This window comes from Cajanus cajan, chromosome 6, assembly GCF_000230855.2.
Source record: "Cajanus cajan strain Asha chromosome 6, NIPB_CcT2T_4, whole genome shotgun sequence".
NCBI classification, from domain to species: Eukaryota; Viridiplantae; Streptophyta; class Magnoliopsida; order Fabales; family Fabaceae; genus Cajanus; species Cajanus cajan.
Window position 1 is genome coordinate 9552775 of NC_138522.1, and position 26030 is coordinate 9578804.

The window sequence follows — 26030 nt, forward strand, 5'->3', positions numbered from 1 at the left end:
GGTAGAATCAAAAGGGTCATGTATCATGAAGTAAGACTATTGGGAGCAATAAACACACCCAAATACAGTTTTCTAAGGCTGCTGCAAAAATTTAATCACATGTACATGGCCTCAGTGAAAAATAATCCACATCAATTTCCAACAAATTGTAGTGTGTCACATCACAAGAATAAAAGAGTGAATTATAGACATGTCCAGACACACACACACACACAAAAGCTAAAGAAAAGCACAGACATCACTTCTAAATCACTGTACACTGACAAATTCATTATTCCTTTACAGTTTATTATAACCTGATCTCTTTACTTCACTGAATAAGTTGAATTCTTCTGACTATAACCTGGCTATAGAAGTTTTTTGTCCGCAAAAACAAACCTAAAGCTGTCAGAGAACCCAGAATAGTGGCAGATGCCATTATGAGAAATGAAAACATAAAACAATGAGCTCCAATGCATGTGTTTCCTTCAGATGCTTCTTTGTCATATATATATCCAACTACTTTTACAGAGAATATATAAGATCCCACTGGACTTGCTATGGAAATGGTGTTGAAGATGCTTCCCATATTTCCCACACCAAATATCTCAGACGTGATTGTGGGCATTAGGGACCATTGAGAGCCATAACAAATACCCACCAATATGGAACCTGCATATAGGGCACCAGGTAGTCCAGAAGCAATCACCACATGGCCAATGCTCATGATCATTAAAGTGATGACCATAAATAAAGGTCTTGCCCATCTTCTTGTGTGCAAATAATAATCCGACACATAACCAGCTCCAAAGCGGCCCAGAAAATTCCAAATGCTCCATAAAGAAACCAAGGAACCTGTCTCATGCCTGGTATAACCAAGGGATTCCCCTATTTGACCCAAGTTGTTAACAGTTGCAAGTCCTGATCCCATACCACATGCAGTAGAAATAAACATGATCCAAAAGTTCACAGTTTGCATTGCTTGTAAAAGATTCAGGTTTTCTCCTAGTTGCAAATTATTCCTTTGGTTGTTCAAAGAATCTTGCCTTGCATCCACCTTTTCAGTGGTATGCAGGGGGCTTGGCTCCACAATTAGTCGTGACCCCTCATCCATAAAACTTTCTGAATTTCTAGAAGAGCTCTTTTCATGTGCTACAAATGCAATGCAAGAAAGTGAGGCTAGTAACATCATAAGCACAACAAATATAAAGATGTGCACCAATGATTGCAGACTAAGGATGTTTTCTAGGATTATAACAACCATAAGGTATGCAGCAACAACCAGAGCCATCAAAGAAAATATGTTCAGATACTTCCTTTCCTCCCTCTCATGAGTGTTGTGGATTCTTACAAACCACATAAGCAGCAAAGTATTGATAGGTGGTAAGAGTGCTAGCATCAGAAGATATGACTTAGGCTTGTTGTTGAATATTGTTTGGTACACTTGAATTAATATTGCTCCACTGAGACCAAGAAATCCCTGTCATAAAGAGGAAAAAACCCAATGGACAAACTTGAACAAAATGCCAGACACCAAGAATTACGTATATACTAGAAAACGACCCAGTATCTTACCAAAATAACTCACATGATACTTGTACGCCAAAATAGTGCCATATTTAGGTAGTCTGTTGTGTCCTTATACTTACAGCATGTTATCATTGGATACAGACAAAGTACTTGTAATTGTGCAACCGTTACATAGAGTGCAGCAGAGGACTTGGATTGTTTTGTGCATTAAAAAATAGTTTTATTGATTGAGTTTAATGACTATGCACATTCACTGAATCTTTTATACAGGCAAATAATCAAAAATCACCTATGACTTTTAAAATTGTTATTAAAAACATTAACAAATTTATCATCCATAATGATTTTGATCGAATGAAAATGTAAAACTACTTTACACACACAGCATATTTTCTCAAATTATTTATACATTTTCACTTCTAACATTTTAGCATGTATCTTTTGTTTTAATCCCCCAATTGTATTTGTTATACTTATAATCCACAGGTTGATCCTATAAAGAAGTGAATAGTTTAACTTAATTAACTTTTATCATCATGTACCACGAAAGAGCACAAGCACGAAGATAAAAAAAAAAAATTAAAAAAAAGGAAGAAAGAAAACCTTCATAATGCCGACGATGGTTCCGCTATAGTTAGGGAAATTGTGGACGCCAGTGACAACGTTGGAAGTGTTGAAGTAGCTCTGAGCATGGGCCGCCAGAAACATGAAGAGGCACATGAAAGGCACGGGCAGCGGCGGAAGGAGGGCGGAGACGGCGGCCCACATGAGGAAGTAGCCGAGGAAGCATTGGGCCGAGCCCAAGAAGTGGACGAGCCAGGGCCCAGTGGCGGTTGTGCGGCGCGCAAGGAAATCGTAGAGCAGCCCAGAGACGACGCCCACGTTGGCTCCGATGTCCTTTGAGACGGAGACGATGTCGAGCGTTGACTGATCGTAGTGCTGCGTTGACTTGAGGGTTTGGGAGTAGATGGAGAAAGTGTAGAGTGATCCGCTGGTGCACTGAATCCATATGCTCGCCACCGTCGATACCCACTTGGACTTCGCAAACTCCATTCGGCTCCCTCGATGGAGCTATCATCTTTTCTTTTCTACTTATGATTTCAGGTTCTTTCCGGTCATGACGACACCTGGACTTGGACACTGTTCACCGCCCACCTGTTCCCGTCTTTTATCGTATAAGAATAGGAACTACCTCACATTTTAAAAAATTCTAACATGAAGTTGCAAAAAAATGTGATACATGGGTAAAATATTATTTTTGACCATTAGATTTAATATTATAATAATTTACGGTTGATATTTATTATCGGTAACTTGAAAAATAATATTTTTGTATTTTGCATATTAGTCCCTGTTTTAGTTTTCTTGTAGTGGTGAGGGTGGGGGTGGTCGCTGGCATCGGTGGTGAGGACGAGGAAGATGACAGCGACGAGTGAGATGGCGAGGCTATCGAGGGCGAGCCAGATTTGGAGGTGTGGTGAGGTTTTGGTCGTAGCGGATGTAGTTGACAGCAGAGAAGGCGAAAGAGAGGCCCTAGGAGAGTTGAACGCTGCGGACGACAGGGAGGGGGAGGTAGCGGTGAGGCCCGTAGCACCGAGGAGGAGGAGGAAGGCGGTGGCGATGACGGCGATGGACTTCATGGGCTGGACGGGCATGGGGAGGCCGAAGAGGAGGCCAGTGGCGATGTTGTAGAGAGGAGTGAAGACGACGTCGGTGGTGAGGGCGAGAAAGACGACGGGGTGAGTGCGATGGCGAGGCCATCAAGGACGAGCCAGGCGCGAAGAAGGTCACGCCTTTGCTGCCACCACCGTGGAAGGAGACGGCACCTCCGCTGCCACTACTTGAAGGAGCCCTCAACTCCGCTGCCACCGTGCAAACAAGGTCGCGCTTTTGCTGCCACCGCCTGAAAGAGCTCGCGCCTCCGCTACCACTATGCGAAGGGGGTCATGCCTCCGCTGCCTGCCACCACTGTGGAAGGAGACGACACCTTCGCCGCCACCGCGCCTCCCCTATGCCTTTGCATATAACATAAGAACTATTTTGCAATTATAAACAAATTGAAAAACTTGCTATTATCGGCCATTTTACTACCTCATGAATGAGGCATGTGCTCAACTCTTCATGTTAGAAGCACTCTCACATTTTAAGTACACATGTCAACATTTCAGAAACATTTTTTTTGACTCAGCTCACCTCTCTTTTTTCTTTTCTTATAAAACCTCTCTTACTCTTTTTCTATTTACACATTAAAAAACAAAACACCAACATTTGAAAATAACACGAATGGTAGTACTTTATAAATTAGAGTCAAGAAAACTTTAAGTAAAAATTTAGATCTAAACATATTTAAAAAAATATAAAAAACTTTCATAACAATATGATAATTTTGGTTGAAAAATAAATAGTAAAATTAATAAATGGCATGAATTAGTTAGAGACCTATCTACTAAAGGTTTTGGTACACCTCTTTGAAAACAATGTTAATAGTAATTTTTAATGATTTTCAATCCTTGTCATGAATCAAGATCTTTAACCCTTATTTGCTTTGAACTCTAGAAATTGTCGCATAGGATCATGACTAAATACTAGTCTAGACAAGTATAAACCAACATTTGCTAGTGATTGGCTTTAGGATTTGATGATTGTCATTGCATATGAGACAATGATGGAAAATTGTCTCCTAATTAATAAGCTTGAAAAGCCAAGGAGATTGTGATGGAGACATCGACATATGTGGTTTATATATCATATTTTCGATTGTCTTTCCATACATGATCTTTTCTCCAATAACATGATTTGTTAGTCTTGTAACAACCAAGCAAGTACTATTATATAACCCTTCTGATTGATCTAATTCTTTAATAGCATCTTTGGGGTATCAATCTTCAATTTTATTTTATAATTTGGAAGATCAGATGTTCTAGGAGAATTAAGAAATTTTGGAATAAGTGTATCAAAAGTTTGACTTTTGGATGATTATGAATTTTTAATAGAATAGCTTGGATATTCTTTTTCATCCGCTATAATAATGCCGACAAAATAAAATAGATTCTCTAATAAGTTAAATTAATGGAATTTGTTCTAAAAGAAGCATTAGAAGACCTATAAAAGAAATACCTAAAATTAAGGACAACACATAATCATTGATTTGGTCAACAACTTCAATTGTTGTTGCCAAAATAACTTTAGATTGTAAAAATTATTCATTGTTGTATTGTTCCACTACCTGAAGATATAGGCTTTGGACAATAGCATTAATGGAGTCATCAAAGTTGGTAATCAAGAACTCTTATGGAATATCAATGTCAACATAACCATCATTTGGCTCAAATATTTTGTCATCTCCAACTTTAGTATCCATTGTGAGAAATCTCTAAGTTTTGACTCACTAGTATTTTCTAATCCCCCTTGTAAACACATGTTTTTGGTCAAGGTTAATACCTAACAATGACCCCAAAGGTAAGATGTGTTAATTATTACATGAACTATATCTGAACGACTTTCCCTAAGAATCATCGATAAAATTTGCCTAAAATCTCCTTCCAAAACAATGACTTTCCTGTCAAAGATTGAATCAATTGTATTGTCAACTCTCATTATGTCTCTTAGACTTTTATCTAGTGCTTCAAAAAAAAATTATGCATCGTTGGCACTTTATCCCATATAATCAACTTGATTTATCTCAATAACTTTGCAAGTTCATTCCTTTGGTGAATGTTACAAACTAAGTTATCAAGTGTTGGAATTGGAATCTTAAATTTAGAGTGTGTTGTTCCCCCTCCAAGTAACAACAAAGATGTTATTCCATTTGAAGCCATAGTTAATACAATTTTTCATTGAGATCGTAATGCATAAGCTAATGTGTTCCACATGAAAGTTTTGCTAGTGCCACCATAACCATATAAGAAAAATATCCTACTTTATTGCCAATTTATTGTCCGAATGATCTTGTGAAATATAAGTCTTTTTTATAATAAATAAAAGAGGTCTTGATTAGATGAATAATAATTTAATTTAATTAAAATTTAAAGTAATTTTGATTAAAATAAATGTAAAACACATTACCTGTAAGAATCAAAGTATGATCAAAATTGGACTTGCAAAATTGTATCATAGTCAAGTTCTACATATATGAGCCTATTTTCCAAATGAGTTATGACAACCATTTGGATATGAGATTGATTGATAATCCTTTAAGCTATTTCTATTTGATTGCAATAGTTTTTCAATGTCCAATAGTTTTAAATTTTGGACTTCCCCATTGATGAGTTGCAAGTTTGTATAGAAAATAATTATGTTCTATAACAATTATAATAAAATTTAGTAGCTAGGAATATAAATTGTTATTTAAAACATTTATACCTTACATATTGGACAATCTTTTTTGTTCATAGAGAATTCCATCAGAAAGCCATTGCCATGTTTGTTCCCATACATTCTCTGGCTTGTTAATGCTATTTGATCAAAGCATTGTCGCGAACAATTTCCTTAAATAGTGTTCTAACCCTCAATCTTTGGCTTCTTTAATAGCTTCAATGTATTCCTTATCATCATGAAGAAACCCCATTGCAAAGCACGTTTCTTTGAAAGTGGTATACTATATGCTGGCAACTGTTCTAATATCCCCATAACAAGATGGTCATTTTGCAATAGTTAACATCATCCTTAAATAAAGAAGCTCTCCAGTACTTGGTGGCACCCACATAAGCCTTCCAATAGTATGACCTTTTTTTCGTGGCTTCCGGAATCTTTTGCTTTTGACATAGACAAATTTGGATATAAATTGACCACATGTCAAATTTTTTGCTTCAAGAAACTTCTTATTTGCATCCATTCAAGACGTGAACATTGATTTTGTAACACTTTGTTTGCAAAGAACATCATGAATGGCATCATTATCATTGAAATAGACGGCTTGCTCATCTGGAAGGTGAAAAAATAACCTTTCAACTGATGGTTTTTTGCTATGAATAGGAATGAAAAAATTCTCCAACATGCTTCACATGGAGAAACATATCTACAATCAAGATATTCCTTGATCTCCTCAAATGTCTCACCATAAATCGATCCTTCACTTTCATTGGAGACAATAACAACTATTACTCGATCACATCCTTTGTTTATGTACTTGAATAAATACTTGATTGAAGTACTTTGATTACACCATTTCAGGTTTATATGGGCTTGGTACTTTCGTAACAACAAAGGATTATAAGGAACAACACATACATTTTGATAACGCATTCCATGTTTATAACTACATTTTGATTACAAATATGCATTTAAATGAATAAAACCCATGCGAAAGCACAATACCTTACTAGTATATAATTAATTGTTTCTCAGTCTCATGCTTTGTTTGATAAAGTATAAAGAAAGTGAAGAAAGAGAGAGAATTAGTGTGACTACAAACCTTAACCCTATATATTTGAGGTTAAAATTACAATGAAATGTATGAATTTTCTACTATTTTCACTTTAATTTTAGACAGAATTTATGGATAATTATTTAAGTGTGACTGGTATTTTTTTTAATTATGATTAGAGTTTTAACTCAATATTATACACTTGCATTTAATAAATGTCTCATTAATATACATTTATGCATACTATCAAGATAAAACTCCAACTCTAATTGAAGAATAATACAAACAACACTTAAAAAACTATACTTAAACTTTTTTCTTCTAATTTTCTAAGTTCTTCTTTAATCAAGGAATCCATACTTAATATATGTATTTGCCTATACCTATCAAACAAAGAGAAAATAGAGAATAAGGTTAAGATAAATAAAAATAAGAAAATAGAGAATAAAGTTAAGATAAATAAAAATGTTTTTACACTCTAATGAGATCTCTGAAGAAAAACAAATCATAAATGTAATAAATAAATTGGGATGTGTTTTCCTTGAAGGAAAACAAATTATAAATATAATAGATGAATAGTGAGATAGGAAAAGATAGAGATAGGTATACAAACTAAACAGGTTAAAAAATAAAGTTGTTGAACCATTTTTAACTTTTTGTAATCAGAATCACAATGCACACTTTTTCCCCCTCATATTTCTTCATTCGTGAGGATGGTTACTCATGAATGACTAGTTACTAAATCGAATGAGCCTTATTGTGTACTTCAATTATCACTTTAGTCAACAAAAAAATTATAATAAAATATTGCTTTTAATGTTACTAAATTGTATGAAAATTTATTAAATATTGCTTTTAATGTTACTAAATTGTATGAAAATTTATTGTTTTTAATGGTTTTATCACTTTCAAAGTATCTAAATTGAGAGAGTAGGACTCTACTTATAAATCTCGCAATAAGTATTTATAGAAGAAAATAATAACATTAAATAAAATTTTTCTAATAAATTAAATTTAGCTCATGAAAAAATTAATTTTGTAAAAGTTCTCTTATTTAACCTCCTTAAAAGTTTATTTTATTTTTTGTATGAACTTTTTTTTTTTTACAAAAAGTTTAGATTAGAGCAAGACACGATCTTATGTAAAGTCAAAGTCAATTACTAATCTCTTTGAAGATTTCTATCGAAATTACAGATAACTTATTTCGTCTCTAACATAAATCCACATAAAAGGATATAAAACATGAGAAAAACTGGATTCAATCGATCCCAAATCCTAACTAGTAAGAATAAAGAGACTTAACCAGCTAATTTTAAATTTATGAGAAAAAATAATTTATTTTATCTTAATTTTTATCCTTTGTGCTTTTCGAGAATTTTAATCTACACAGCCTAGATTGTATTTTTTTTTCCCCATTATTTCCTAACAAAATGATAGTTGCAAATAACTGCTGTACACGAGTTGTCATGTAAGATGAGGAATCATAGAGAAAGAATGGTAATCTCAGCCAAGCTATTTGATAATGATAATGTGGTGTAAAAGAAAAAAAAAACAAACAAACAAAGTATTGGTGTAAGAACATTTTATTTTTCAAATTATTTGATCAAAATCCTATAATAATTAGATGCATGCTGCATATGCTAAATACTGCTTCACAAACTTCAGAACAGCAGGTTTAATGGGATTGCCGACGGTTGTAACCAGCAGCATTTTAATTTTAAGGCAGACCTCTCATTCTCCGAGGACAATGGTGTCGAGTGTCAACCTAATGAGAAGGTATAAATCAATAGAGATACCTCGTTATTTAATTATTTTGCCATTTACTGTCACAATTTGCGATTTTTCAGAGTATATTCCTCTTAAGTTTGCAGCAAAAGAATATATGAAATACAGAGCAAACTAATCATCATGATGCATGACTTATAAACAAATAAAAAAATAACAACCACTTACAAACTAGCTTGCTCAAGGATACAAATACAAACCTAAAAAACCAATACTGGTTTCTTTGTGATACATAAATTTCAAGGAATGTTTAAATATGCAAAGCTTGTACTTTGAGATTTCCTCTTCTGTCTGACAACCTTCCCAAGTTTATCAACCATAAATTGTAAGGAATGCTTATCATGGAATTGTGCCTCCTTGTTACATTCCACTGCTAAAAAACTTCACCACGTACAGACTAGTAGCATGCTGCAACCACAAGAAAACCTCTTCGATTGATTTTAATTGGACAAGTTCTTAACATTCAGAGTGATTGATGCTTTAGCTAGATTGATCTATAATCAAGGAAGCAAGAAATATCTAACGCTAACAAGCACATAACATATCCAGAAGTGAATGATAACAAATAATAATTACAATAAAAGGGTCAGAGCAGAATCTCATTCAAATTGTGATAAGAGTAGCAAGACAGCAAAATGATCTACTAACACGGGTAGGTTCACCTGCCCCATCTGCCTTCAAGATCCAGGAAGTATCCAACTATATAATCCATCTTCTCCCTCAAGGAATTGCACATCAGGGTGAAATGATTTGTCCCCCCCCCCAGCAAAGACACATTTATGAAACGCTATGTTAGCACGTTTGACACGTTTAGGGATATGATACCTGTGAAACACGCCTTGACACATAATTGACACTTCTCCATTGCGTCACATTTAAATTTATTTTTTTTGTTTAAACAATTTTCTAACACAACTTAAATATCTTTCCAACACGATGTAGACACGGACTAAGAGAATGAATTAACATTTTTTCTTAACTAAACACTTACCTTACACGCTTATTATAAAAAATAAAATAAAAATTAACTTATTTATAAATATCATAAGGCTCATAACATCTTTTATATCCTATGTGAGATTCATTTTCAAAAGAATTATTAGTTGTTTTAACTTTTAAGAAAAATTGTAAATCTTATATATCTATCTATCTATCCATATATATGTGTTGTGTTCCTTGTCTTACACTTTGGACATTAGCCATGTCCATGTCATATCCAATGTTCGTGTTGGAGTCTTTGCTTCATAGAGTGCTTCCCTTCTCTATTTTGTGCTCCAAAAGGCCAAAGATGCGAACTTTCAACACCCATCACACTACTTTGATCTCCTCTCTCTCAGCGACCATCAGCACTGCTTTTTAAGCCATTGGCCTTCATGCCACCAACCCTACCACCTTAGCACTGTCTATTGATACCACCTGTTTCGGGTGACTCATTCCTATGCTTCTCACGTTTGTTGGCCTAAGCAAGTGACCAGAGCTCAATACTTCTGTTTAACCAGAACTGAACAACTCCACATCCCCCATGATGGGGTGTTGCTCCTTGAGACATAACCTTGACCCACAATCTATTCTCAGGTGTTTTGATCTGCCCCACACAGATCCCCACCTCCACTACCACTTTCATCTCCCCTCTCAATGTTCTCCATTAGCAGAATTCCAAATTTAATCATGTACCGTACAACTCAACTTTTGACCGAGCAAGCCGAGTGTACAGGCTCTTGGAGCCTAGAGGACTGTGTACTGTCTCAGCTCAACATCCGATTGAGCAGGCCGAGTGCATAAGCTTTTAGCATTCCTGTTTTTGAGCCTGAAGGGCTGTGTACCGTACAACTGAGCAAGCCAAGCGAACAGTCAGTCACCTGTAGGTTGCTGACCGAGCTGGCTTGACAGTTAGCATTGTACAACTTCGTGAACTTTGATAGCTATCGAACTCCCCTCCAACATCCAAAGGCTCCTTGGGATCGGGAACTTTGATACTAACTTGATAGGTACTGGTATTAATATTGAAAATATAATAGAACTCAAGGGGGAAATCTCATTTGCAAGAGAAAGATACTGCTCAATAGCTGTCAAGCTTCCCTCCAACATCCAAAGGCTCCTTGGGATCGGGAACTTTTATACTAACTTGATAGGTACTGGTATTAATATTGAAAATATAATAGAACTCAAGGGGGAAATCTCATTTACAAGAGAAAGATACTGCTCAACATATGGAAAATGTATAAACTAGAATAAAAGAAATGCAAAAAAACAAAAAAAAAACAAAAAAAAAACAAAACAGAAATAAGAGATAACGATCGGAACTGATATAACTATAATTATATGTTATATAAAGAGTCTGCTCTGCCTGTCCTACGCTACCAATTCACTCAAAAATTCTGTTATGCCCCTTCACTCACTATTTCCCACCCTTTCCTTATTCATGTTTCTTTTACTTTCCCATCATTGCCCAGTTCTCCTCTCCAATATCTGACATGTGTACATTTAATTACACTCTCACACTACTGTTTCCTCCTTACTCCGAGCACCATCTGTATTTCTCCTCTTATAATCACGTATAATTTCCCTTGGTCCGGCACTTACCAACCTTCTCTTATATACAAGTCAAAGGTCTATCAACAATCAATTGAGAAGGAAAAAAATGCATTCTGAGAAGTAGGAGTCTATGCTCATAATCAAACACAATGGTGAGTTGGTGATAATAACTGAATAATGGAATAATTTATTATTTTTAATGTTGTGTACATTTATAAAAAAATAAAATACATAATTCAAATCATACTCTTAGATGACCTCTAGAAAATTGCATTGAATAAATTTATGCCAAACAGAACAGAGAAAACAAGACTGGTTTCCTCAGCCTTTACCTTGTGTTGAAATGTGGGCAAAGACAATCTTCATCATGCATAATGTTTTAATCTTCTAATCACAACTAGCTTATAGAACCTTCGGGTCCGGAAGTATAGTGCCAAACCAACCAAAAATGCAATAAAAGCCACCCCTGCCAGGATAAAAAATGACAACATGAAACAGTCGTTGCCAAAGCATGAATTATCGGCTTTGTCCGCTTGCTTGTCATAAATATATCCAACAACTCTCACGGAAAGTATATAAGATCCAAGTGGACTTGCTGCAGCAACAGTGTTGAAAATGGTACCCATATGCTTTACACCAAATATCTCAGAAGTGATTGTGGGCATCAAGGACCAATGTGCACCATAGCAGATGCCCACCAGGACAGGACCCACATACAAAGTTCCACGGAAACCAGAAGCTATAGTTAAATGGCCAAGAACCATTATCCCCAAAGTTGCAGCCATCAACAGAGGCCTCGGCCAACCTTTTCTGTGCATGATATAATCCGATACATGACCACCTCCAAAACGACCAAGGAAGTTCCACATGCTCCACAGTGACACCATATTATTAATCTCAATGGTACTATAACCAAGGGATTGTCCTATTTGGCTCATATTATTAATTGTTGCAAGCCCAGAGCCCAACCCTGATATCATGGTCACAAACAACATCCAAAAATCAACCGTGCACATAGCTTGCAAGATGTTCTTCTCTTCCTCACGGGGCAAAACATCATCTGAAGTCACTTGTACTTGCCCCTCATCACTAGGAAGCTCATGGTATTCCACTTCATCCACGGGCGGAGAATAATTGGACGAACTAGTACCCTTATTTGTAGAAGAACCCCTCTCAATGGTGTAGGATTGTGCAAACTTTCGTGACTCCTCCCAATGGGCCTTGAAAGCAATTCCAAAAGGCGATGCTAACAGAACCATAAGGATTACAAATGCAAACATCCGTCCCCAATAAGGAAAACTAACCACGTTCTGTAAAACTATTATGAACATGAGATAGGCAACTATAATTACAGTAACCACAGAAAAACCATCCAAATGCTTCTTGTAATCACTGCCATGCACTTCATAAATCCTCAGCAAGAACATAAGCAACAAACAGATGAACGGAGGCAACAAAGCAAGCATCAAAAGGTACGTTGCTGGGTCCCCATCAAAAAACGTATGGTAGATTTGGATCAAGATAGCTCCACTCAGTCCAAGAAAACCCTGAACAACAAATTCCCAATTCAATCATAATTTAATTAGAATGCACAGCCAGTAAAAGCTTTCCACACTTTCATCAAATCATCAATCACAGATAATCATGCAAACACGGTTAGGAAAAAATAAAAATAAAAAATTAGCCAGCATGGTTGCACGTGCGAGCATGTCATATATTGATTTAACCCTGTTTCTGTATTGTGCTACCTTCATGATACCAATGATGGTGCCGCTATACTCGGGGAAATTGCGCAAGCCGGTAACGACATTGGTGGTGTTCAAGAAGGTCTGGCCGTTAGAGGCGAGCCAGGCGAAGAAGCACATGACGGGCACGGGCGGCGGGCTTATGAGGCCCACGACGGCGGCCCAGATGAAGATGAAGCCCGCGAAGCACTGGATGGCGCCAGCGGCGAGGACGACCCAGGGCCCGGCGAGAGAGGTCCATTTGGACTTGGAGGGGGAGCCGGGGACGTCGTGGCGGCGCGTGTAGGGGGTGACGGCGGAGTAGAGGAGGCCGGAGAGGACGCCGAAGTTGGCGCCGATGTCCTTGAAGACGGAGACGGTGTCGAGGGTGGATTGGTCGTAGCCCTGCGTGGACTTGAGCACAGAGGAGTAGATGCTGAAGGTGTAGGATGCGCCGCAGCTCCACTGGATCCATATGGCGGCGGCGACGCCGGTCCACCGATTCGCCACCCACCCCATCGTTCGTCTTCGCCTCTTCTCCGGATTTGGTTTGATTTTGTTGACACCAATCAACCGAGAAAGGAAATGGAGTGGGACCCTGACCCCAAGTGGACCGCCATAAACGTAGGTACCAACATATTTGGAAATTTGGAATTAGATAGGAACAAAATTGTTAAGAGTCACATCAGACTCTAATTTTATTATTCTACTTTTTTTAAATAATAATATTATATTAACTTACAATAATTAAATATTTCTTGTCTCTAATAATTATATATAAATAAATATTAAAAATTATAAAAAATATAATTTTTGTTTTTTATATTAAAGAGATTTACTAAAATATGTTTATACTATCCGTGCTGAACACTGAGCTCAAGCTCGATGCTAAGTACCGCTCAACATCAGATAAGTGTTACAAGACATCAACTAAGGTAAAGACTTAATGTTTATTGGGCAACGGCCAATCTCAGACCCAGATCAATCTTATCCTCGTCAAAGAAGAAACCCTAATTCCACATCAAGATATGTACACTATATATATGAGACACTCTTACAATCAAAAACTAATTTTAGCATCGAACTCTTTTTTGCAAGTATCGCTCCACTTCAGAACAGCCGACGTACCTAACAATCACTAATCTTACCCAGCAAATCGTCCCTCCGGCCAATTTCCGATAAGAACATTGTTTTTTTTATAATAGATATAGATGTACTTGTAATTAATTCTTTTAATTACAAAATCTTTTAATTAAAATTAATCGACGCTTGTGTATTTTAATTTTAGAATGACAAAGTAAATTAATCTAACTCGTCTATTTTCAGTTGGTTGAGTGTAAGATTTAAGGGTTGAGTGTTAGAAGACCCAGTGCACATGCAAGCTGCTGAATACGATAATTAGTTGAGGAGTGAAAGAATGAAATGGCAAGTCATGGCCATAGAAATGAATTGGCAAGAAATGGCGAGAACATGTGGTCAGTGTTGTTTGCAAGTTGAATCGAAGCAATTATTTCTACTCGCCACTTGGCAGCATGTGAGGATTACACGTGGCAGTGCCTGATCCGCAGAAACAGTGAATGAGAGGGCCCCAAACCCCAACTGTTGAAGGTCAAAGATGATGATGAATTAAGCAAAAACGTCGTGCAGGGTTCAATGTTGGGGCCTGCTGCGCATAGCATAAGTTGAAAGTAACGTGAGTAAAGTTTGTTTGTAAAGTGTAAACTGTAATATTGGAAGAGCAATGTTTCTTTTATACACATGTTTTAGGAAGAATGGTAGATACACTCGTTCTAATAACTTTTAAAATTGTTTTTATAATCTCTTAAAAATTATATATATTTTTTACTTCATCATTAAATTAAGGAAAACTCGTTGAATAAAACATATCAGAAGGGAGTTTAGTTAATTAAGAATGAGATTGATGTAAAATGATACAAGATAGTACATATATAATCTTATTTCTAGATTTTGAGATAATGTTATATGATATTTTAGAGATATATTTTAATAATTGCGTGAAAATATTGTTATTGATTAACAGAGATATTGTTTAATGCTCATTATTGTATTGAAATATGGACATAGTACTCCATGGATCTCATAACAATTAGATCCGTGAATGTCTTTCTTTGGTACAAAAGAAATGACATCTATTTTAGAGATGGCAAAATAGACATAAACTTATAGACATTCACAAAAATACTTACATGCAAAGCGGGTAAATATCCACTTATATGGAGATGGGTACAGGGCAGACAAGTAAATTTTAATAAGTATGCATGTGGATACGAATTCCATGGTATCCAACCCGCCCCACCCCACAATTCTATACATATATTAATATAATTATTTAATAATAATTTTATTTATTTAAATTATATTAACATTTGTATTTAGTACAGGAGGCAGATTTTTTAATCTTCAACTAGGCTCCATAAATATACTTTAGAGACATTTATGTGTACACAAGGTTAGTTGAAACACAAACAATAAGGTAATAAGTAATTAAACTTTGTTCATTAAATAAAAATTATTTTATTTTTTATTGTTGGTTTTAATTATTAATTTAAATTTTCTAATCATTCATTTTCTTGTTATGTAATTTATATTGGTATTATTGAATTATGTAAGAAGTCTTGGAGAATATTGTTAATACATGATCATGATATCGGAAGTTTAATTATATATTTTATTATGTTAAATTTTTTTTAAAATTCGTTTACAAGAATTGAATGTTTTGTATTCTTTATTTATAAGAATTGTTATATTAGATTTTTGTAATGTTAAAGGCCTGACAAATTAATATTATGTTTGCTTATTTAAAATAGTATCTCTTTATTGATTTATTTACTTTATATATAAATAAAATACAGGTTACAAATGTGGATATGGGAATTAAAATTGCTACTTGCACGATACGAGATTGGATACAAGAACATGAGCATAGAGATATGTACTATAAGACCCTATCCACTATCATCGCTAATCTATTTTAGTATTTTTCTATCGTATTTTTTTAAAAGGAAAATGGAAGATTTGATATATTGTATCTTATCCAAATAATACTAAATTTAAGATAGTTTCTGATTCTGTTTTATTATTCAATCTCAAAAAAAAATATCGACATATTCATTTTTCTATATTTATTGTTTACTCATTTTACCATAATTATTGCTCACACATTCTAAAACTTCACTTTTTCCATATTAATTATTTACATATTATAAAAAAATTCTTGAATATACCAAATTGAATGTTTATTTACAAAAATTAAGCCACACATTGATTTTTTTATATTAATTGTTGCACTCGTTCTAAAAAAATTTTTAATAATTGACATATTAAAGTCATTCACAAAAATCAAGATATGTCACGTGTATTAAGTAATTATAATCAATTATAAATTTAAATTATTTAATTGGAAACATTATAAATTTATATATATTGCATCATTTTTTCATTACATTATAAATATGATTATAAATATTTCATTTTTATCATAGTATATTAATATTTTAATTTTTTTAATCTTATTAAGATTAACACACACATATTTATATATTATTTTGAAAATAATAAATTAAAAAAAAAACTTTAATTCTATTATTAGTTAATTTTTTAATTTAAATTTATTCATTCCAAAAAAAAAATTATTTTACTAATCGTGAGACTCCAAATAATTTTTGAAGTTGTTGATAGAACCTTAATAGATATTCTCCGATTCTCTATTTCTTCAAGTTTATATATTTCATTCAATGGAAAAGTTGTTGTTTTTAGTGGAGATTTCATGTAAATACTTCTTGTAATAGCAAATTTATCTCAATAAGAAGTAGTTAATGTCACAATTAATTCATCATACTTGTGAGATTTATGTGAAGTGATTAATTAACTTACCAATATGAGATTATTAGTGGATACTTCTACTCTAGATGTCAAGGATACCAAAGATTTTTTCTTATTTTGTTTTGGGAGTAGGTGATGGGACATATGGTGAAACAAATGATGTGGATATCGATTTATAGATTCCTCATGATTTGCTTTTAGAAAGCAAAGGTAACTCCATTGCATCCATTGTAAACTCAACATATCCATCTTACATGGAAAAATTCAATAATCCAAAACTTTTTCAAGATACGATAGTATTAGCATCGAGAAATGAGAACGAGTATTTAAGTGTTGATATTCTGTCATATGTTAGTTGATATTTTGATGGGTTAGAAGATATTCAAATTTCAAAATGTTTGGTTATCAGTGATGCTTTTGGATTAACAAATCATATCTTCAAACTTAAAGTTGAAGTATTTGTTATGTTACTTAGAAACATAAATCAATCAACTGATTTTTGCAATGGTACTTGATTGATCATTACAAAAATGGAAAATTTATCCTAAAGCAGAAGTTATATCATGAAGTAATGTTGGAATGAAAGTGTATATTTCTAAATTGTCATTAATACTAATAAGATCTCATTCAAATTTCAATGTAGACCAATCAAGACTAATTGTTTAAAAATGTTGGTGTTTATCTTCATATTTCTGTTTTCTCTCGTGACTAACTTTATATTGCAATGTCAAGAGTTGCCAATTATAATAGGATTGAAGTTATTGTCAACCGACCAAAAAAGGAGAATATAATATTAGATAATTTTAAAACTACCTTTTATTGTAAATTATAAATATAATAAAATAAGAATAACACGAGAGATTGAATAAAAAATGGGAGAATATAATTAAAATAAAGTAGTTAAGAATTTATGATACTTGAAAGGTAATATATATATCACCTTTATTATTATCATAAATTACCTTTTACATATGAATAATGAAATGGTCTCTGAAAAATGAAAAATGAATAATAAGTTAAATTATATTTTATATCTCTATAATACTTAATCTATAATTTTTAGTATTTCAATATTTAATTTTGTAATTTTATTCATTCAATTTTGTAAAATTGCAATGTTGATTTCACCGTAAAACAAAAAAAAAAAAAAAAAAAAAAAAGCAAAAGAAGAAGAAAAAAAAGCCTAATAGTGAAGATATATTATATTATTATAAGAATTAGATAAATTTAATGATCATACAAAAATTGGTGTATTAAATGTTATCAAAGTTAAGTTGGTCATCAACTTATACATTTATACAAAGGCCTGTATTGGTCCTGAGGTCATATTGATCTTCACTAGCCTATTACGCTGGTTCAATCCCCGTGAAGGCGAACTTGGTCCCTGCCAATTTTAATAATACTGGGTGTAGCATATACCAATTATAATTATAAGTAGTTTAATTTTAATAATACTGGGTGTATCATGTTCCAATTATAATTATAAGTAGTTTAGGGTAGCATCCATCTATCTTGTATTCCATGACAAGAAGTTTGAACCAGTCATCCGTATCAGCTTGCATTTCCAGACAGCTGCATCATGGTATCATTACAATCATTTGCAGCTACGATCAATGTCCTTTCTTCTCTACCTATGTCAGCATTAAGGTTTAGTGTTTCGCATTCACTTTATGATGTCACTATGCTCTTCTCATTGTCGTTATATTCCTTGTTTTTGTTGCCAAATTAAAACTTTATAAAGCTATAAATGCATTACTTGCTTCTTATGTGTGTGTCTGTATTCCGTGTTTTCCTATATTTGGCGAGCGGTAAAAAACAGATCGAACAATAAGAGAGCAAAGACTACCAACAAGCATTCGGTTTACCGTTCCTTAAACAAAAATTTAAAGATAACTGCACACTGACCAACTAAATTTACAAACAATGTCAGTACTGTGCATAAAAATCCCACTCCGAATTCATTTCCCGCAGCAAAATTGTGTCTAAGCTGAAGGGGAAATGATTCTTCTACAATTACCAACTACAGTAAATGCATTCGTTCCACATAAGAGTGGAGCAACCATTGACTAAGAGGCTCCCCACATCCCACAAAGCAACCTGAATTGCCATTTTCTGTGAAAAATGGGAAACTGAATACATGCAGCAGTTCATGCACTGCCTGTCTCACGAGAGAAGAACCTGTCACCCTACTCCTCCGACCCCATCCAGTGATGATATCAATCCGGTTAGGGCCAACCCCAGATGCCAGCATCTTTCTTCGAAACAAAGCAAGTGTCCTAGACAATGCTGTTACAGCAGTTCCATCAGACATGACATGAAGATTTATAAGCCAATAACAAGAGCTTTTCTCCTTGACAGCATCAGGGTACACATTCTTTTGTGCAGCCACCTCCCAAACTGAACCGGCCTCCTCCTTGAGCCCAGCTTTGTGAAGAAAATCCACCACTGCATCTACAAGCCCTCTTTTGCCCTCTCTATCCTCAGAATGCATAAGGTCTAAGAATTTGCTCACATGATCCCGCACATTTTGACCATCAGGTCCTGCTGCTGGCATGGACAGTAAAAATGCATGTGCTGGATGACCCGTGACTGCCATAAGCTCACGACAAAATCCCATGTCATATGGTGATTGTGCCTCCGTACAACAACTGAGAAGCAAAGTGTAAGTCTGCAAAGAGGGGTTTAAGCCAAGAGTCACCATGTTTTGGAGAAGATTATATGCTTCTGGCAATCGGTGCACCCTGAGGAATGCACTGAGAAGCGAATTGCAAGTTGGTACATTTGGAAGCAAACCTGCTCTAAGCATTGCCTCATACCATTCCCAAGCCTTCTCAGCATTACCAGCCTTTCCCCACAGGTCTACCAGAAGACCATAAACAGGCTCATCAGGAACCCAATTGTTCTGTTTCATCTCAAAGAAAACTGCTTCTGCTTCTTCAAGATACCCACAGTGGCCAAGCACCTCCATTACAATGCTATAAGTAACTTTGTCAGGTTTAAATCCTGCATTCTGCATGTCACGGTATAGTTTCAATGCCGTCTGATAGTTTCTTGCTTTAGCTTGCAAAGCAATCAAGATATTGTACGTGACAATATTAGGGACACAACCGTGATCAACCATCTCACAAAATAGTCTATGGGCAGCAGCTAAATTACCAGATTTCCCAAGGCAGTTGATCATGACACTGTATGTAAATGTGTCAGGAGAAAGGCCAACTTCTTGCATTCTTTCATACATAGACATAGCCACATCAAGAAATCCAGCTTTTGCATGGATATCAATGAGTGTGCAGTAAGTAACACGATCAGGCTCACATCCCATCTCCTGCATTTGATTGAACACGTCCAGTGCTTGCTTTAGGTAGTTTGCACGGCCATAGCTGTGAATTAGACGATTGTATGTAACAACATTAGGGCGGCATCCATCCTTGACCATCTGCTCCAGCAATTTGTTTATAGCACCAAACTCTCTGGCACGGCCCAGGATACCAACCATGGTGGTGTAAGTATGCCCATCATGCCAGAAGCCCGGTTGACGCTTTAGCCAGTAAAAGAAGCTTACTGCGACTGAATGGTCTTGAAGTTGCTTTAGAATCTGGTTAGCTTGATAAGCATCAATTGAAAAATTCAGGTTATAGAGAGCCTCCTCTGTAGCAGGACCCCATTTTAACCGTTGTAGTATATCTTTGACAACTTCCACAACATGCCCTGAATTAGAAAAATGCCTGTTCGTTGGACCAATTCTTGCTGGCATACTCACATCCCTTGGGTGTTTATTGAAACTTTCCTTGAATGACCCCAACATCTGAGGATTTGAAGTTTGCACATTGGAACCAAAATTTGTCACAAAGCGGCTTCCATGAGTTCTTGTTCTCTGTGGCAAGGCTTTGCGATCATAATTATTTAAAGGAATATTTGGAGCTGCCCCTGATTTCTCTCTCCCCGAAGAAGCAACATGCTTGAAGCCTTTAGCTAAATTTGATCTATCACCTTTTCCCTTTGCACCACCATGATTATTTGGATGGTTTGATGGCCCTTGCTGAGCAGAAACAGGCGGTTTGGGATGAACAGCAGTAAAGTTCTCCTTCCTAATTTGCTGCACATTGGAAGATCTAATGTTGGGTAGAGTTCTGGCAGGATCAACCATATAATTTTTAGAGTAGTTTAGTATTCCCATGCCATCTGATAAAGGAAACTTATAATTAACTATATCAGAAAGAAAATTGACAGCTGCAATACCGGCCCGATAAAACTGGTCAGCATTAAGTGAAGACGAGTGTGCAACATGATCCTGAACACCATCAACAACACAAGCATATGTTACAGAGTCCGATTTACTCGGTGCATATGAAGTAGACTGAATTTTCTGTACACAACCAGACTGATCAACACTCCCAGCCGCCGCCGTGTGAGAAGCCGGCCCATTTGCCAGGGTTCCTGAAACCAGTGTTCCCACAACCTGAGACGAGGTTTTGGACACTAAGGAGGGCGACTTCTGAACAAGCAAATCTTCATTTTTCCTTTGCTGTCCCCTTGACACACACGTTTCATCCTCGGGACAAGTGCATGAATTGCCATCTCCTGCATTACACCTTGAACCACTAAGGAAAAAGCTCCTAGCGTTGCTTGAAAGGGTACTACTGATCTGCTTGGCTCGTAACATATTCTGCAAATAAAACCCAACAGGTCATGACTCATGACCAAGAGGCCAAATCTCTATGAACCTTTTCAGCACATGACATAATTTTAGGCAAATGCAGGCACCATTCCAACTCAAAACTTAGAAGCCAACATTTTTACTACATAATTTTAGGTTAATAACAAGAAGTAGCACAATAGCAAACATGAAGCGGTTTACAATCTCTAATTTTGCAAATTGTTAGAATGATTAGGAAAGGGTATATTAAAGGAGGTGGCATAATTAAAATAGAGAAATTCGATAAGTGGATAAGCAGAAGCAGCAAGAAGAATGATTAAAATAAAAGCGAAAGCATGTGGAAGGGGGAATGGGAGGTGAAGAAGAATCGAGAAGGGGTACCTGCATGGTGGAGAGGAAGCATAGAAGGGTTGAGAAGAGAAGGTGAGAGAGAAGGGGGTGGCGGCTCGTATGTTTGAAGGTAAGACTTTTCCAAGCAACTTGGGGCAGAAGCTAATGTAAGAGAATCAATGAGGCCTGCCCTCATCTCACGCGCCCCACCGCTTCAACCCGACCCGACCCCCATTGCAACCTACCCGCTTTCAGATTTTTTTTTTTTTTATTTTATATGATAGGTTTAATAATTATTTAATCTCCTAAATTTTTATGATTTTTCAATTAAGTCTGTAAATGAAAAAACTGTATTTTAGTCCCTAATTTTTTTTTTTTTTTATAATTTAATCTTTTAGATCATCAATTTGTCTAGCATTCATAAAATTTTACAAAAAAAATTTATGTAATTTCCAGATTAGAAATGAATTTTTTAACCATAGGAATTAATTATAAATATATATATATATAAAGTAGAAGGATTTGATTAAAAAATTAGTTTAAAAATCTAAATGAAAATTTTAAAGATATTTAAGGACTAAATAATGTAATTAACGAGTTTGTTTTATAAAATTAAAGTTTAAATTTAGTTTATTATTTATTATATATTATTTTAGAAGTTAAATTAGATTTATTAACTTATTTAAACATTTATTTTAAATTAATAATTTTAAATATATTATAGTAAGTTAAATTTAAGTGAGACGACAAATTTTATTTTAATATATGCATGCGAGTTTTTTTAATTTATGTGATAAATAAATAATTCATTCTATTATTATTAAATTTTAGATTTTAAAGAAAAATAAAAAATTAATGTAAGAGAAACAATTTATACATAACATACACTTACGTAGAAGTTATGATGAAAGAAAATAATCTTATAAAAAAACATTTTTTAAATATTCTATATTCTATTAAAATACTTTAAATAATCAATCATGAAGATATAAATGTTAGAATTTTTATTTTTAATTTCGTATGAATAGGAAACATAAATATTTAATCATATTAATATATATATATAAATATTGATTTTTTTTATTTTAAATTTATTTATTTAATTATATATATATTACTTTTTATTATATTATATGAATAAATAAATTGGCCTTTGGTTTAATAATTTTTTTAAAATATTTTAAATAAATAAATTTTTTTAAAAGTTTAAATTTTATTTTTTATTAAATAGATTAGACTAAAGTTTAAATAAATTTAACCCTATTTTAAGGTTGGTTTATGAAAAGTGTAAAAAAAAATTGACATTGATAATTTAAATTAAATAGCATGTAACATTATTTTAAAAATTAAGAGACTAAATAAATATTTTAATAATAAAAATTAAATAAAATAAGTGAGAAAAGGCTAATTTAGCCTTTATTATTTTATTTACAAAAGAATGAGATTTATAAGTTACAAAAACTTTTAATATATGTTAATTATACTATTCAAAATTGGGCCAATAAAGCAGTCGAATTCAATTGACACAGTCCTTTTTATTTTTTTTTTCTTTTCAATTGACGCGTGTATAGCCTTGCGGCCCACGTTCACGCGTGATCAACACAATGTATACGTAGCTTTTAATTAGTCTTTCAAATTAGTGAAGGAACATGTGTTTTTAATTGTTTATATAATTAAAATTTGTAATAATAAATATTTATTACAAAATTTAATTTAGATCATGACATGACCTCATATAAAATTAAAACTAATCATCAGTCTCTTTAAAATAAATTTAATAAGATTATAAAACGTGTACCTCATCTCATCAAAATAAATATTTTAATATATGTTATAAGTAATAAATCACTACTTTAATATTTAATTAATAAATTTAATAGTTATTATTGACTGGTCCATGACAAATTATATAAGCACTTTCCTACCTTAGTTGTCATGAAACTAATTTACACATCAAAGTATAACTAATATTCTAACGTATCTAATACAAATATTAAATATTTATTAATTATAATTAAAATATATAAATTATTATATATAAATAAATATTTTATTTGAATATATATATATTTTATTTAAAAATTTTATAAATAGATATTTTAAATATATAAATTATATATTTTTTACAATAATATATACATTATATTTTGGATTTATAATAAATAATTTATATTGTAACTTAATATTATTTTTGTTTATTGATGATTTATTTTAAAAATAATAAAATTTAACTCATAAATAATTATGATAAATAAAAATTAAATTAAATAAAAAACTAAAAATTCTTAAAAATTCTCTAATTTAATAAAAGTTGTTAAAAATACTCTTGTAACGTAGTAGGTTAGGTGATTCAGTAGCCTAGAACAGGCCGTTCCCAAACTGGAACGGGTCGTTCCAAACTATTGAATTAACCTATAAAATGTAGTTGAGAACGGGCCGTTCCGGAGGGAGTACGGGCCGTTCCGGATGGAGAACGAGACGTTTTGGATGAGTCCCAGAACAAGCTGTTCTGATTTCAAAATGGGTCATTCTGCATGTAAATTTTGTACTTGGTGAAGGGGTGCAGAATAGGCTGTTCCAGATTCGGAACAGACCGTTCTGGCCACTCCTGAACTTCTATAAATAGAGTTGGGTGGTTGAGGAGAATAGGAGGTTTTTAGAGAGAAGTTTTAGAGAGAATGACTCTGGACTAAGAAGCTTGCTTTGGGTGGATTGAAGTTCCGGGTTGAGCTTCGGAAAGGGAATTCTGCTTCTTGGCTATTCTGAGCCAATCTTCAGGTGAGGGAAGCTAGAATGTAGGTTGTTTAATTTCATGAGAGTTAGGGAAGTTTTATGCATGATGTTCTTTTGTTGAAATAGTTGAGTTGTTGGGTGCTTAAGTTGATTTATGCTATTTATATTGTGTAAGTTGACATGATAGATGAATTTTAAATATGTTGTATATTGTTAAAGTTGTTTATAAAGTTGTTAAGTTGTATTAAGTTGATATTGTAATTACTATAGTTGTTTAATTAAGTTGTTTGCATGTTGTTAAAATTATTAAAGTTGGATAGTTGTATAATTGAATAAGAAGTATAATTACAGATGTATGATGAGTAGAAGTGAAATGAAGAGATGCATGTTGAGTATAAAGTTGAAAAGTTTCTATGTTGCTTAAAGTTGTTAAAAGTTGAGATTGATGACTATAGTTGTTTATTGTTGTAAAATTGTTAAGTTGCTTATTGTTGTAAAGTTGTTAAGTTGCTTATTGTTGTAAAGTTGTTAAGTTGCTTATTGCTGTAAAGTTGTTAAGATGCATATTGTTGTAAAGTTGTTAAGATGCCTATTGCTGTAAAGTTGTGTTGTTGAGTTGTAAGCTGATTAAGCTGTGATGATAAGTTGTTGATCACTAGGACTAGGGGAGATGTTTTCGAAGTTGCTCATCCCATTGTGTGGATTGAGATAGTTGTGGTACTCTAAGAGCCCAATTTGTTGAAAACCCTCCTTGGGAAGTTGTCCCTTAGAGTGGTCGTTGTGTTGTTCTCCTCTAGGACTTAGTTGATCCCGTATAGGGGCAAGGTCGAGCTATATCGATTATAAAGCGACCACGGTATAGGGGCAAGGTCGAGCTATACCGATTATAAAGCGACCACGGTATAGGGGCAAGGTTGAACTATACCGATTATAAAGTGACCACGGTATAGGGGTCAGGTCGACCTATACCGATTACAAGTGGCCAATTTGAGTAAAGTACAAAGTCGGGAACTTAGTTCCTAACCGAGTACTATACTTTCTTGTTTAAGTGGCAAGGTCTGAGAAACCATTATCGTGTTGTGGATTGATATCCAATTTGCTGTGTTGTCGGTTCGGTAGGACCTAGCCACTTAGACTACTTACCATGTTGTAGGAGATTTCCGAGTCGAAATGCGTGACGACGCATAAGTTGTTGATGAGTTGATTTGTTGTTGATATGAGTTGTATATTCGTTGTTGTGTTGTTAAGTTGTGATTTTGTTGTATGTTGACCTTGTTGAGGATGATGATAGTGTTGTTATGTTGTAAGTTGAAATGATGTTAAGATGTATAGTATATATGTTGTTTGTCTCACGTGTCGAATGCGAAGATGATTTTATAGTTGTTATGTTGCAGATTAAATTATTATAAGTTGTTTATTATCTCTAGCTTACCCTTGCATGTTTCCATGTGGTTTGGACTGCGATGATCATACGTTGTATGGGAGCAGGGCAGGGATAGACTGGAGATAGCTACTAGAGGCTATAGGAGGTGCCTGGAGATAGATTTTT

The 26030-nt window shown here is 34.1% G+C and overlaps 3 protein-coding genes across 6 annotated transcripts; all 3 read right to left on the bottom strand.

The window, feature by feature from the left end:
- Nucleotides 1–115: 115 nt before the first annotated feature.
- Nucleotides 116–2677, bottom strand: LOC109812469 (protein NUCLEAR FUSION DEFECTIVE 4). The gene is made up of 2 exons (XM_020376442.3): nt 2113–2677; nt 116–1459 (listed from the first exon to the last, which is right to left on the bottom strand). Exons 1-2 carry the CDS (start codon nt 2560–2562, stop codon nt 311–313), a joined length of 1599 nt encoding a protein of 532 aa, XP_020232031.2. The 5' UTR covers nt 2563–2677; the 3' UTR covers nt 116–310.
- Nucleotides 2678–8674: 5997 nt separating this feature from the next.
- On the bottom strand, nt 8675–13551 carry LOC109812442 (protein NUCLEAR FUSION DEFECTIVE 4). 4 transcript variants are annotated; one of them, XR_014434529.1, is made up of 3 exons: nt 12943–13551; nt 9322–12741; nt 8675–9067 (listed from the first exon to the last, which is right to left on the bottom strand). XR_014434529.1 is itself a non-coding variant. In XM_020376405.3 (3 exons), exons 1-2 carry the CDS (start codon nt 13435–13437, stop codon nt 11560–11562), a joined length of 1677 nt encoding a protein of 558 aa, XP_020231994.1. In that variant the 5' UTR covers nt 13438–13550; the 3' UTR covers nt 8675–9067; nt 11527–11559. The 4 variants fall into 4 exon arrangements, 2 of the variants coding, with proteins under 2 accessions (XP_020231994.1, XP_082932824.1); XR_014434530.1 differs by having other exon boundaries at nt 9308–12741; XM_020376405.3 differs by having other exon boundaries at nt 11527–12741; nt 12943–13550.
- A 5053-nt stretch (nt 13552–18604) lies between these two features.
- LOC109812454 (Pentatricopeptide repeat (PPR) superfamily protein) lies at nt 18605–21955 on the bottom strand. The gene is made up of 2 exons (XM_020376423.3): nt 21800–21955; nt 18605–21427 (listed from the first exon to the last, which is right to left on the bottom strand). The coding sequence occupies exons 1-2, from the start codon at nt 21803–21805 to the stop codon at nt 18782–18784; spliced, it is 2652 nt and encodes an 883-aa protein (XP_020232012.1). The 5' UTR covers nt 21806–21955; the 3' UTR covers nt 18605–18781.
- Nucleotides 21956–26030: the final 4075 nt, after the last annotated feature.

What these genes read in the sequence shown, in the direction of transcription:
- LOC109812469 (XM_020376442.3), bottom strand. Translation starts at nt 2,562, where the DNA reads ATGGAGTTTGCGAAGTCCAAGTGGGTATCGACGGTGGCGAGCATATGG. An exon ending in CCATCGTCGGCATTATGAAG is followed by an intron (nt 1,460 to 2,112) that starts GTTTTCTTTCTT and finishes TCTTTATGACAG; the next exon opens with GGATTTCTTGGTCTCAGTGG.
- LOC109812442 (XM_083076698.1), bottom strand. Translation starts at nt 13,437, where the DNA reads ATGGGGTGGGTGGCGAATCGGTGGACCGGCGTCGCCGCCGCCATATGG. An exon ending in CCATCATTGGTATCATGAAG is followed by an intron (nt 12,742 to 12,942) that starts GTAGCACAATAC and finishes TTTGTTGTTCAG; the next exon opens with GGTTTTCTTGGACTGAGTGG.